Source organism: Danio rerio, chromosome 12, assembly GCF_052040795.2.
Source record: "Danio rerio strain M-AB ecotype USA chromosome 12, GRCz13ab, whole genome shotgun sequence".
Lineage (NCBI taxonomy): Eukaryota > Metazoa > Chordata > Actinopteri > Cypriniformes > Danionidae > Danio > Danio rerio.
In genome coordinates, this window is record NC_141032.1 from 51,640,001 (window position 1) to 51,655,000 (window position 15,000).

The 15,000-nt window shown below is 37.8% G+C and overlaps 1 protein-coding gene across 4 annotated transcripts in view; it reads left to right on the forward strand.

Annotated features, from left to right (window-relative positions):
- The window catches only part of LOC141376900 (zinc finger MIZ domain-containing protein 1), a 29,038-nt gene that overhangs the window by 3,653 nt on the left and 10,385 nt on the right, over positions 1-15,000 (forward strand). For 2 of the 4 annotated variants that reach the window (XM_087277125.2, XM_087277127.2), the window contains exons 2-8: positions 5,945-6,035; positions 7,031-7,144; positions 8,002-8,107; positions 8,353-8,479; positions 13,015-13,126; positions 13,715-13,896; positions 14,779-14,974. In XM_087277125.2, coding sequence (XP_087133251.1) covers positions 5,967-6,035; positions 7,031-7,144; positions 8,002-8,107; positions 8,353-8,479; positions 13,015-13,126; positions 13,715-13,896; positions 14,779-14,974 — 906 coding nt within the window. In that variant the 5' untranslated portion in view covers positions 5,945-5,966. The remainder of the gene's footprint in view (positions 1-5,944; positions 6,036-7,030; positions 7,145-8,001; positions 8,108-8,352; positions 8,480-13,014; positions 13,127-13,714; positions 13,897-14,778; positions 14,975-15,000) is intronic. The other 2 variants (XM_087277126.2, XM_087277128.2) reach the window with 1 other exon arrangement.

A 15,000-nucleotide genomic window follows, 5' to 3' on the forward strand; every position in this document is an offset into this window, starting at 1 on the left:
CCCTAACTTTACCCTGATTACCCTAACTTTACCTTGCCTTTACTCTCCCTCAAGTGGTTATAAACCTTCATCAGTTTCTTTCTTCTGTTGAATGCAAAAGAAGATATTTAGTAGAATGCTGAAAACCGGTAACCATCAACCTCCATAGTAGGAAAACATATACTATGGAGGTCAGTGGTTACTGGTTTTCAGCATTTTTCTAAATATCGTCTTTTGTGTTGAATACAAGAAAGAAACTCATGAAGGTTTATAACCACTTGAGGAAGAGTAAAGAGTGAGTAAATGTTCATTATTGGGTGAACTGACCCTTTAACATCAGGTGGAGCTCAACTGGAGCATGTGTATATATTGCAACACATGGCTGTGTGTCTGTTTGTCTAAGTTGACACATGACTCACTGTGTGTGTGTGTGTGTGTGTGTGTATGTGTGTGTGTGTGTGTGTGTGTGTGTGTGTTTGTGTGTGTGTGTGTGTATTATCTGGTATAATAGACTGTGTGTGTGTGTGTGATCTGCGCAGTGAGAACAGTGTGTTATTGTTGAGTGTGTGAACAGTGAAAAAGCAGTCTCTCCACATGTTTCTCAGCAGTCAAGTCAGCATAAACTCAGAGCACAGTGAACGGCAGAGCACAACAAATCATTTATTTACAATCCTGTTAGCTGAAATAATGCAAACAAAAACTCCACGATGGTGTCTTCATGACATGGTATTTGAATATGCTAATTGATCAGTAAGATGGTGTATATGATTGTGTGAAATATTCAGTGTGATGGGATATGGTGTGTATGAATATGCAAATCGTTCAGTGTGATAGAATATCAATGTGCAAATTGTTCAGTAAGATGGTGCGTATGAATATGCATATAATTCAGTGGGATGGTGTATATGAATATGCAAATTGTTTAGTGAGATGGTGTATATGAATGTGCACATCATTTCGTGTGATGGTTTATAAATATGCAAATTGTTCAGTAAGATGGTGTATATGAATATGCAAAGTGTTTAGTGTAATGGTGTAAATAAATATGCAAATTGTTCAGTAAGATGGTTTATGAATATGCAAATTGTTCAGTGAGGTGATGTGTATAAATATGCAAATTGTTCATTTTGATGGTTTATGAATATGCAAATTGTTCAGTGAGATGGTGTGTATAAATATGCAAATTGTTCATTGTGATGGTTTATGAATATGCAAATTGTTCAGTGAGATGGTGTTTATGAATATGCAAATTCTTCATTAATATGGTGTATATTAATGTGTGAATCGTTCAGTGTGATGGTTTATGCATATGCAAATTGTTCAGTGAGATGATGCATATGAATATGTGAATTGTTCAGCAAGATGGTGTTTATGACTGCATTGTTCTGTGTGATGGTTTATGCATATGCATATAAGGATGATGATATGGGCTATATGAATATGCAAATTGTTCAGTGTGATGGTTTATGCAGTTTGTTTAGTAAGATGGTCTTTATTAGTATGCAAATTATTCACAGTGATGGTATATGAATATGCAAATTGTTCACTGTGAGGGTATATGAATATGCAAATTGTTCACTGTGATGGTTTATGAATATGCAAATTATTCAGTGTGATGGTGTAAAAGAATCATTCAGTTTGATGGGATGTGAATATGCAAATTCTTCATTAATATGGTGTATATTAATGTGTGAATCGTTCAGTGTGATGGTTTATGCATATGCAAATTGTTCAGTGAGATGGTGCATATGAATATGTGAATTGTTCAGTGTGATGGTGTATAAGAATCATGTAGTGGGATGGGATTTGAATATGCAAATAGTTCAGTAAGATGGTGTAAATGAATGTAAGTTAAACAACATTAAAACACGTTACTGTAGTAAAACCTCTGAGTGTTAGTGTATGTCACTCTCTTCATGCATCAAACCTCACGTGAGCAGTCTGAAATCTGAAACCTGCTTTTCTCTGTTAAAGCCAGACTTCCAGAAATCAGGCATTATTGCTGCTGTGTAAGTGGATTTCTGTGGTTGTGGTTCAGACGTGTGTGTGTGTGTGTGTGTTCCTCCCTCAGCAGTTCCTGTGTGCGCCTGTAAAACTCTACAGGAAAAGCCTCATTTCCGCACGCTGATGTGAATCTGAGGGAAACGTTTGGCTCATTCAGCTTTAGACACCCCGAACTTAATCAGTGTTTCAGAACACACACACACACACACACACACACAACACATCACAACCCAACACAACACAGCACAGCACAACACAACACAACACTGCCGGCATGATTCACACACTTTACTCACAAACACTGTGTGTGAAAACGTTTGTGTTTATTGGTGGTGTTTGACAGACTGTCTGAGGATCCTGAGTCACTCAGTAATAAGAATCACTCACTATGACGGTGTATGAATATGCAAATAACCCTGTTTGATGGTGTATGAATATCACTCAGTGTCATTTTATATGAATATGCAAATAATTCTGCATCATTTTACAGTAATATGTATACACATTTTTTTATATTAAAAATTAGAATATGGAATATATTTATTATTATTTATTATATTATATAAAATATATTCAATATCATTATAATATATAATATATTTATTATTATTATTAGAATAAAAGAATATGCATATTATCAGAAGTCAAATTCGGCATTTCTTTTCTATTTTTTCTTTTTTCATTGTCATATTACTTTTTCATTTTATTTTAATTTGTTATATGCAAATCATTCAGTTAAATTTTTCGTGAATCTGCTAACTGTTTGTTATGATGTGTATTAGTATCATTCAGTATTGTTTAATATGAAAATGCAAATCATTCTGCTTCATTTTACATAAATAAATGAGTCATTCAGTATGATGGATGTGGATATGCAAATCATTCAGTATATGAATATGCAAATTGCTCATATAAAAATCATTTGGTACAATTTTGTATGAATGTGCAAATAGTTAAGTGTTATGGCCTGTGAATATGCAAATTGATCATTATGATGGTGTGTGAATGTGCAAATCCTTCAGTATGATGGTAAGTGAATATGCAAATCAAGCTGGTGTATGAATATCCAAATCATTTACTATGATGGTATATGAATATTCAAATTGTTCAGTAAGATGGTGTTTATGAATATGCAAATTTTTGGTAAGATGGTGTATCTGAATGTGTGATTCATTCAGTGTGATGGTATATGAATATGCAAATTGTTTAGTAAGTTAGTGTATATGAATATGCAAATTGTTCAGTGTGATGGTTTATGAATATGCAATTTGTTCAGAAAGATGGTGTTTATTAATGTGCGATTCATTCAGTGTGATGTTTTATGAATATGCAAATTACTGAGTATACTTTTGCATGAATGTGCAAATCATTATGGTATAATGGTGTGTGGATATGCAAATCGTTCAGTGTGATGGTTTATGCATATGCAAATAATTCAGTATAATTTTGCAAATGTTTCAGTATGATTCTAAAAAAATTCATAATTTTGTATGATATGAATTGTGATATAAATATGCAAATCTTGCTGTGTATAAATATAGTAGTCGTTGTGAGTGTGTGTAATGCCTCACTCTTCATTTACACTATAATTATCCCTGCGCCTCAGATGATGTAAATGGGTCGCGCTGCTGTAATATAATGTGATTGTGGAATCATATCCTGACCTGATTTCATTATTTTACAGCACACACAGGCGTTTCTACTGTAAATAACACATAAAAACTGGTGTGCTGTAAAAATAGATGCAAATTAAAGTATGACAGGAGAAACTGCTTTAGTAAAAGTGTGAAGTGAAATCATTCCTGAAGCTGTGTGCTGTTTACATTTGACAGAACAGAGTTATACTTAAAATAGCGTATGTTTTATCACAATAATATTACATATTCATATTTATTATATTATTGTTTAGTTGTTTAGTATATTCACCTTTAAGAATTTGCGAATATAATTATGCGAAATGTTCAGTGTGATAGTTTATGAATATGCAAATCATTCTGTGTGATAGAATATGAAAATGCGAATTGTTCAGTGTGACATTTTATGAATATGCAAATCGTTCAATAAGATGTTGTTTGTGTGAATCGTTCAGTGTGATGGGATATGGTGTGTATGATTATGCAAATCGTTCAGTGTGATGGAATATGAAAATGCAAATTTTTCAGTAAGATGGTTTTATGAATATGCAAATCGTTCATTATGATGGTGTATGTGCGAATCGTTTAGTGTGATGGGATATGGTGTGTATGTATATGCAAATCGTGCAGTGTGATAGAATAAGAATGAGCAATTTGTTTAGTGAGATGGTGTAAATAAATATGCAAATTGTTCGGTGTGATGGTAAATAAATATGCAAATCATTCAGTGTGATGGTTTATGCATATGCAAATAATTCAGTATAATTTTAGCAAATGGTTCAGTATAATTACACACCAATATGCAAATCATTGTATATACTTTTGTATGATATGAATTGTTTAGTTTGATATCTTATGAATATGCAAATCATTTAGTGTATGAATATGGTGGTCATTGGAGTGTCTGTGTGTGTGTGTGTGTGTGTGTGTGTGTCTGTGTGCGTGTGTGTTTGTGTGTGCTGTTTACATTTGACAAAACAGATTTATACTTAAAATATCATATGTTTTATCACAATAATAATACATATTCATACTTATATTTTTTGTTTAGTCCGGTTTTCATTATTTAATGATTTTAAATGAATCTGTAATGGTGTCATTTAGTAAATACACCTTTAAGAATGAGCAAAAATGAATATGCAAAATGTTCAGTCTGATGGTTTATGAATATGCAAATTGTTCAGTGTGGTGGAATATGAATATGCCAATCATTCAGTGAGATGGTGTATGAATGTGTGAATCGTTCAGTGTGATAAGATATGGTGTGTATAAAGATGCGAATTGTTTAGTGTGATGGTTTATGCATATACAAATTGTTTAGTAAGATGGTGTATATGAATATGCAAATCGTTCATTGTGATGGTTTATGCATATGCAAATTGTTCAGTGTGATGGTATATCCATATGCAAATTGTTTAGTAAGATGGTGTATATGAATATGCAAATTGTTCATTATGATGGTTTATGCATATGCAAATTGTTCAGTGTGATCGGATATCCATATGCAAATTGTTTAGTATAATTTTGCAAATGGTTGTGTGTGTGTGTGTGTGTGTGTGTGTGTGTGCTGTTTACATTTGACAGAACAGAGTTATACTTAAAATAGCGTATGTTTTTTCACAATAATATTACATATTCATATTTATATTTTTTGTTTAGTCAGGTTTTCATTATTTAATGATTTCTAATTAATCTGTAATGGTTTATATTAATAAATTCACCTTTAGGTGTTTATTTTTTAACAATAGAATAGTAGTTACATGCTATTAAATTCAAACATCATTAAAATTCATGTAAAATGTAGTTTTTTAATTTGTGTGTAATGAAAAGTTTTATGCTTTAAGCTTTTTTGCAATATTAAAAACTTGCGGAAACCAAGCAAAATGTGGATCTATTTTATTTTATCATTATTTTTTATTTATTTGTTTATGTATTTACTTATATTTTTTAATTAAATTTTTGGTATTTTCCACCTAATTTTAATTCTGATGCCAAAATTTCATAAACAGTGATTCCAGTCTGTTTGACCTATTCTGCTCTATTGCATTGACATTTACTCAATAAGTCATTTAAATAAATGATTTAAAATAGCTAAACATTTTCCAGATTTAATATTCAAATATAAAAGAGAACTTGTGCTACAGTAGGTTGTTGTTGTGGTTGCTAAGGAGTTCTGGCTGGTTGCTAGGTGGTGTCCTCCTGTCAGGCCTAAATAGATTGTGTGAGTGTTTATTGGGCTTGTGTTCATTAACTCTGAGCAGTAAAGCTCTGTTTGTCAGTGTAAAGAAAATGTAGTGTAGTTTAATCTGTGTGTGTGTTTCCTGCAGTGTTGGATGGCCGGCCGGTAGGATGAACACTCTGCCGTCCATGGACAGACACATCCAGCAAACCAATGACCGGCTCCTCTGCATTAAACAGGTCAGAAAAAGACCTTGGTTTCATTATATATCTGCTAAATGTGCTTTACTTTCTTCTAAGTGTCACAAATGCACTACACTCAGCACTTATACACCAATAACTCACAGCTTATTCTGACAGATTCTGTTTCATTACATCCATTCAGTTACAGCATACTGAGAGATGGGTCACACAGAGGCTCAGTGGTCAGCACTGTGGCCTCACAGCAAGAAGGTCGCTGGTTCGAGTCTCGGCTGGGTCAGTTGGTGTTTCTCTTTGGAGTTTGCATGTTCTCCCCGTGTTGGCGTGGGTTTTGCTGCAATAGTTGGGGATTCATTCCTCTGTGGCGAACTCCTATAAATCAGAGACTAAGCTGAAGGAAAATGAATAAATACAGACAGATAACACAGGAGACACCTATTGTGCATGTCCAGTGTTTTAATGGACAAAAGATGAATGGAGAACAGTGTCTGTGCTGCTGTGTGCTCTGGCGCCGCCTGTAGGAGAACAGGCTTTACTACAGGCAAATACACAGTTAACATTATTATTCATTCATTTTCCTTCGGCTTACTCTCTTATTTATCAGGGGTTGCCACAGCGGAATGAACCGCCAACTATTCCAGCATATGTTTCACACAGCAAATGTCTATGTAGCTGCAACCCAGTACTAGGAAACACCCATACACACTCATTCACACACACTCATACACTATGGCCAGTGTAGTTGATTCCCCTATAGCGCATGTGTTTGGACTGTAAGGGAAACCGGAGCACCCGGAGGAAACCCACGCCAACACGGGGAGAACATGCAAACTCCACACAGAAACACCAACTGACCCAGCCGGGACTCTGAGCTAACCACTGAGCCACCGTGCTGCCATCATGGTAAAGATAAAAGGAAATGAGTTGTTATTAATTAGTTATAACTCTGCAGATTGTTGATGAGTGCATGCAAAATCATAGCATGACAAACTGTGTTATTGATTGATTTTTTATTATTTTATTTTGATCATCAGCATCTACAAAATCCATCAAACTTCCACACCGCGGCGTGTGAGCTGCTGGACTGGTGTGGAGACCCGCGAGCCTTCCAGCGGCCCTTTGAGCAGAGCCTGATGGGATGCCTAACAGTGAGCTCCTTAATTCATTAATCATAATCTGCTGTTAGTATGTTAGAGAGTCGGTGGTGTCTTATAATTACCTTGTATTTTATTTTAACATACAATCGTATATTTTATAATGTAATGCAATATTTTAAGTATTTGCATATATTGTAATTGTAATTAAAAAAATTGTATAATTTAATATTGTAATAAAATATTGCAATTAATATAATATATTTTATAATTCATATATTATATTCTATTACTTTATATTAAATATATTATATTATATTATAATATTATATTATATTATTATATTATTCTATATTATATTATTTTATTTTATATTATATTATATTAAATTAAATTATATTATTTTATATTTTAATTATTTTATATTATATTATTGAATATTATATTATTTTATATTATATTATATTAAATTAAATTATATTATTGTATATTTTAATTATTTTATATTATATTATTGAATATTATATTATTTTATGTTATATTATATTGAATTATATTATTGTATATTATATTATATTATATTATTTTATATTATATTATATTCCTGCTAATTGCAATATTTTAGCTATGTACATATATGGTAATTGTTATGTAATATAATAATAATATAATATATATTTAAAGTTATAATTGATATATTTTATAGTTATTAATATTTGCAATCTTTTAGCTATGTACATGTGTTTATATGTGTAATATATTACAATATAACATCTATTTTGTCTTATAATTTATATATTATTACTTTTAAATTTATTTACTTATTTATTTAGTTAATATAATATAAATAAATACGTAAATATGTTGAATGACTGTGTGTGTGTGTGTGTGTGTGTGTGTGTGTGTCACAGGTGGTCAGCCGTGTGTCCGGTCAGCAGGGCTTTGATATGGATCTGGGGTATCGACTGCTGGCTGTTTGTGCTGGAAACAGAGACAAATTCACCCCGAAATCAGCAGGTGAGACACAATCACAAGACAAATACCATAGTAATACAGAGTAAACACTGTAGTGTTTCTGTTAAATTAGTCATTTGTAAACATGCATGTAGGATGTTTTGTATACCCATGTGTGCTTACTTTTAGTCAGGGACAGATATTGTGTATTAAAGGGCACCTGTTGTGCAGAAATGACTTTAATAAGAGTTTAAACACAGTTGTGTGTGTGTGTGCGTGTGTGTGTGTGTGTGTGTGTGTGTGTGTAGCACTGCTGTCATCGTGGTGTGAGGATCTAGGTCGGCTTCTGCTGCTGCGACACCAGAAAAACAGACAAACTGATCCATCAGCGGTGAAACACAGCATCAACAACATGAAGACACCACTGACACACGGGTCAGTGTCACACACACACACACACAAACACAAGCATACTAACACATATGCACGTACATGCACTCACACACAGACATGCACTCACACATCCACACACAAACATACACATACTGTACACACACATGCACACAAGCCCGTACTTGCACAGCATACCTGTCAACCCTCACGTTTTTCCCAGGATTCTCCTGTATTTTACAGTTCTATCCCACTATCATCCAGTAAAGGTATCTCTCCCGTATCATCTTTCTCTGAAGGGTGAAAAATAAACATTAAAGAGTCGATCCTCTCTATACTCATCCCATACCTCCAAACCACCAGGGGCCGCCCCTTGCTCTTAAATGCGAGTCTGTTCTGTGCTTTCGCTTTGTTCAGGCATGAAAACACTTTTATATAACACTTATAAATGTAAAAGAACGTCGGGATTCCCCTTCCTTTTCATTACAGGTGCCGTCTCGCCTTCATATGCAATTCTTAAAACAGTAATGTAGCGGTGCGTGACTGTCAGCTGACGCGCTCCACACTGATTAGTAGATGCTGTTTCCCAAACGCATTCTGTTCACACGATGAGAAGCAGAACAAGAGTCTGGGTTTTGGGTGCGTGTGTAAACAGACACATACACATAATTAATAATAATACATTTTAAAGATATCGATCTCTGTGGGGTTTTTACAACCCGGGCTCATTGTGGAAACGTAGCCCCGCGGTCGTTTCTGCAGACCGCGATTTACGTCCCGGGAGGTACGTATTCGAGCGGTTTTTGTTTTCGCGGATCCGCGCCGTTCTCGCGCAAAAAGCCACCGGATCGGCCGACTCGGCCGCCCTCCTCTTCCTCCTCCTTCCCTAAACTCCAGCGATGGTTCGCAAAAGCCAGAAAAAAAAAAAAAGCAAAAGCCCTCGTCTTCGATTTCGACCGCGTTTTCGGATCCCGCCGCGTTCTCGCCCTTATTTTTTTTTAGATTCCGTTTTTCGTCTTACCTGATTTCCAAGACCGCTGTTCCCCGGACTTGATCCCGGTCGTTGTCCCCGCGGCCGGCTCCTCCTCCTCCTCCGGGGCCTCCGCTCCGCCGACGCAACGCTGTGAGCTAAGTGGACAAACTGGTTGCATTGGGAAAGCCCTCCACTCAGAGGCGAGCCGTCGGCCGGCGAGTGCGAAGAGGAGGGACGGAGCAGCGCCACACCGCCCCGCAGCGTTCGCTCGAAAAAAACTAAACGCGGCCTTTACGTACCTCCGGCCACGTAAATCGCGGTCTCCAGAAACGTCCGCGGGGCTACGTTTCCAGAATGAGCTTGGGTTGGGTTTTTAACTAATGCAGTTAGGGAAGCAATCGAATGCTTTCGTTTTAACGTTAGATGTGTGCATTTTTAAAGTGACACCTGTTATTAAATCTAATCAAGCGAAAGAAATCTAAATAAGAGATTCATTCGCTGCTCTTTAATCAGAATGGTTAGGTTATACAGTACACAAACAGCTAAGGAGATTTGATGGCTTGATCCTATATTATTATTCATACATACATACTTTTATTAATCCGGGGTCGCCACAGCGGAATGAACCGCCAACTTATCCAGCAAGTTTTTACGCATAGGATGCCCTTCCAGCCGCAACCCATCTCTGGGAAACATCCACACACATTCAACACACACTCATACACTACGGACAATTTAGCCTACCCAATTCCCCTATAGCGCATGTGTTTGGACTTTGGGGGAAACCGGAGCACCCGGAGGAAACCCACACGAACGCAGGGAGAACAGGCAAACTCCACACAGAAACGCCAACTGACCCAGCCGAGGCTCAAACCAGCGACCCAGCATCCTTCTTGCTGTGAGGTGACAGCACTACCTACTGCGCCACTGCTTCGCCCTCTATATCATTATTATAGCTATTAATTTTAATAAGTTTAAATTATTTTGAATATGCTAATATATGCTAATTCATTTTAGTATGCTAATTTATTTGCTTCTAATGTACACGATTTATTTTTTTTTGTGTTAATAATAATAATAAAATATATCACTGACCGTTAACCTGTTAATGTACAATGAAACCGCTTCAGATTAACAGATTTAGTAATTTGGGATTTTTTCAGGCTGGTGAGGGGGTGGGGTCAGGGGAATCTCTTATAATCGTGGGCGTATCCCTTATTTTCACATCCCAATGTTGACAGGTATGACTCAAACATACACATACTCTTAAACATGCAAACAACACACACACAAACATATAATGCACACACAGCACATACTATACACACACACACACACACATACAATACACAAACATACACACACACACACACACATATAACTACACACAACAAATACTATACAAACCCCACACTCACACAAACACACATATACCTGTACACACACATGCACACTAGCACGTACATGCACTCACACATACACATACACATCCCTGCTGAAAAATCCAGCTTAAACCAGCCTAGGCTGGTTGGCTGGTTTTAGCTGGTCGACCAGGCTGGTTTTAGAGGGGTTTTGGCCGCTTCCAGGCTGGTTTCCAGCCATTTCCAGCCTGACCAGCCAAATCCAGCTAAAACCAGCTTGACCAGCCTGGATTAAGCTGGATATAGCTGGTTTTTGCTGGGCTCCCAGCCTGGCTAGGTTGGTCAAGCTGGTTTTAGCTGGTCATCTCCCAGCTTGACCAGCTAAGACCAGGCTGGAAATGGCCAAAACCCCTCTAAAACCAGCCTGGTCGACCAGCTAAAACCAGCCAACCAGCCTAGGCTGGTTTAAGATGTTTTTTTCAGAAGGGAAACTTAAACATGAACGCACCACACACAATACACACACACACACACACACACACACACACACATAAACATACAATATACACAGAAACACACATACAACAGGTACACACACACACACACAAACACACACACATGCACGTACTTGCACGTCTCACACATACACATACACTTAAACAAGCACCACTCACAACACACACACACACATATAATACACACAAACACACACAGCACATACTATACACACACACATACAATACACAAGCATGCACACAAACATATCACTACACACACAACAAATACTATACAAACACACTATACACATTCTCTCTCTCTCTCATACACCCCCCCCCCCACACTCACACAGAGACACATATACCTGTACACACTCACACTCTGATGCACACACACACACACACACACACATATACAAACAAAGACACATACACACATATACCTGTACACACTTACACTCGGATGCACACACACACACACACACACACACACACACACACACACACACACACACACACATATACAAACAAAGACACAGACACACATATACCTGTACACACACACACACACACACACACACACACACACACACATATACAAAGACACAGACACACATATACCTGTACACACTCACACTCTGATGCACACACACACACACACACACACACACACACACACACACATATACAAACAAAGACACAGACACACATATACCTGTACACACTCACACTCTGATGCACACACACACACACACACACACACACATATACAAACAAAGACACAGACACACATATACCTGTACACACTTACACTCTGATGCACACACACACACATATATACAAACAAAGACACATACACACATATACCTGTACACACTCACACTCTGATGCACACACACACACACACACACACATATACAAACAAAGACACAGACACACATATACCTGTACACACTTACACTCTGATGCACACACACACACATATATACAAACAAAGACACATACACACATATACCTGTACACACTCACACTCTGATGCACACACACACACACACACACACATATACAAACAAAGACACAGACACACATATACCTGTACACACTTACACTCTGATGCACACACACACACATATATACAAACAAAGACACATACACACATATACCTGTACACACTCACACTCTGATGCACACACACACACACATATACAAACAAAGACACAGACACACATATACCTGTACACACTCACACTCTGATACACACACACACACACACACACACACACACACACACACACACACATATACAAACAAAGACACAGACACACATATACCTGTACACACTTACACTCTGATGCACACACACACACACACACACACACACACACACACACACACACACACACACACACACACACACACACATACATATACAAACAAAGACACATACACATATATACCCACACAGACACACATAGATATAATAATTAATGCTCAAATTGAGCCCATGATTAATGAGTAATTATTAAGAGTTGATCTTCTGTTATTCACTGTTGATTAAGATTTATTAAATGTTAATCATTAATTAGTTCATATCTGAACTGTATTTTCATTATGTTCAGACGTCCTAGACTTTTCATACTGATTAATGGCTCACAGTAGTGTGTAGTGTGTGTAGGTATGTAAATCATTAAAGACACACCCGAGTAGTTCCACACCTTCACTGTTTACATCCTCTTTCAATCTCCATAGCGATACATTTCAATACGACTCGGTCTCCTGGCAACAAAACACCAATCAGCCACCAGGTTCTGTTTCCGTGGTGACCACCGTGTGGGGTGTGACCAATACATCACAGAGTCAGGTGAGAAGACGATTCAGGTATACGATACGTTTTTAATCTAGTTTTCAATTTCACGGAGGCTCAGTGGTTAGTAGGGTGGCCTCACAGCAAGAAGGTTGCAGGTTTGAGTCTCGGCTGGGTCAGTTGGCGTTTCTGTGTGGAGTTTGAATGTTCTCCCCGTGTTGGCGTGGGTTACCTCCAGGTACTCCGGTTTCCCCCACAGTCCAAACACATGCGCTATAGGGGAACTGATCAACTACACTGGCCATAGTGTATGAGTGTGTGTGAATGAGTATGTATGGGTGTTTCCCAGTAATGGGTTGCAGCTGGAAGGGCATCCGCTGCGTAAAACATATGCTGGAATAGTTAGACCCCTGATAAATAAAGGGACTAAGCTGAAGGAAAATGAATGAATGAATGAATGAATGAATGAATGAACTTGCATGCAGCTACAGTTCATTGAATCGTGAATCAGAATTGTGAACTGAATCATGGATCGTTTCACCCCCATTGGGCTCAGATTCAATTTACAATTTTGATTAACAATTCAATTCAATGTGTGTGTGTGTGTGTGTGTGTGTGTGTGTGTGTGTGGGTGTGTGTGTTTAGGTGCTGGGAAACCCCATGGAGAACCCAAACAGCCACATGAACCCCATGGCATGCGGGAATGTGAGTGTGAACCCGGGGCCGTTCACAGGACAGCAGCAGTTCTCCTCTAAAATGAGCCCAAACGCAGCGTATATGCAGTACGGGAGATCCACACACACTGCAGGAGGAGCAGGATTCAGCAGGTCAGAGTCTCCTGCTTTACAGAACACCTATTATCCCCCTTTTTTTTTACAAGCTGTAAATGGACCTCTGCTGTCTCCAGAGTGTGTGTGTGTCTGAGTTCGAGCTGAGATTAGCACACAGATTATGTTGTCCAGCTCAATGAAACTGACTCTTTCAGGCTAAGATCCTGATTGTGGTGTTTTGGTGACTGTCACTTTAAATGCGAATGAGATTGGGCTCTTTTTTTAGAAGGGGGCGGAGCTACAGACGCCTGTGCATCATCATTGAGCATAGAATCCCCAAGAGGCGACACTCTAGTGCGATTTGGTAAACAGCCACTAGATGGCGAGGTGGCCATTTTGCAATGAAGATTCCAAGAGGACAGCAGCATATTATTAGTCTGTAAACTATTAAAAGTGCTGATGATTGTGACAGTAAGTGTTGTATTGTCGTCTTTCAGGTTATATCTCAGCTTTAATGCGCTTTTTAAATAAATAAATAAATAAAAAACAAAGCAGCCGATTGCCATCGTACCAGCAATAGGATCCAATGGACGGCCGATCGCTTTCACTCCTGAATCCGGGTCTGTTGCTGGGCTGCTGTTGCAATGGAGCGTTCTATTGAGTGTCGCCTCTCGGTCATTCGAAGCTCTTTGATCATAGTGACAGATTCAATGCACAACTAACGTTATCTGTGTGAAAAAGTGAGCGTCAGTGTGTCAGAAGAAGTTGATATTACATAATAAACTCCCCAGTCTTCTACAACAGCTGCTGATAAACCTGTCACACTTTACTCTGTGATGAACTGCCTGTATTGTTATATTTAAATGGATTTTTAAAAAATAAATAAGTAAATAAAAACCTTGTACAGCATATAAGAAATGAAATCTCTCTCTTCTGCAGTTATGGGGGCGGTCCTAATTATGCAGGTGGGATGGGCTTATCACAGACACGCCCCCCTTCTGATTTCAGCCAACCAGCTGCTGCTGCTGCCGCTGCTGCTGTTGCTGCCGCTGCTGCCACTGCAACAGCCACGGCCACGGCAACGGTTGCCGCACTGCATGAGACACAACACAAGGACATGAACCAGTACAGTGCGGTACGACAGCACATATAATATTAATA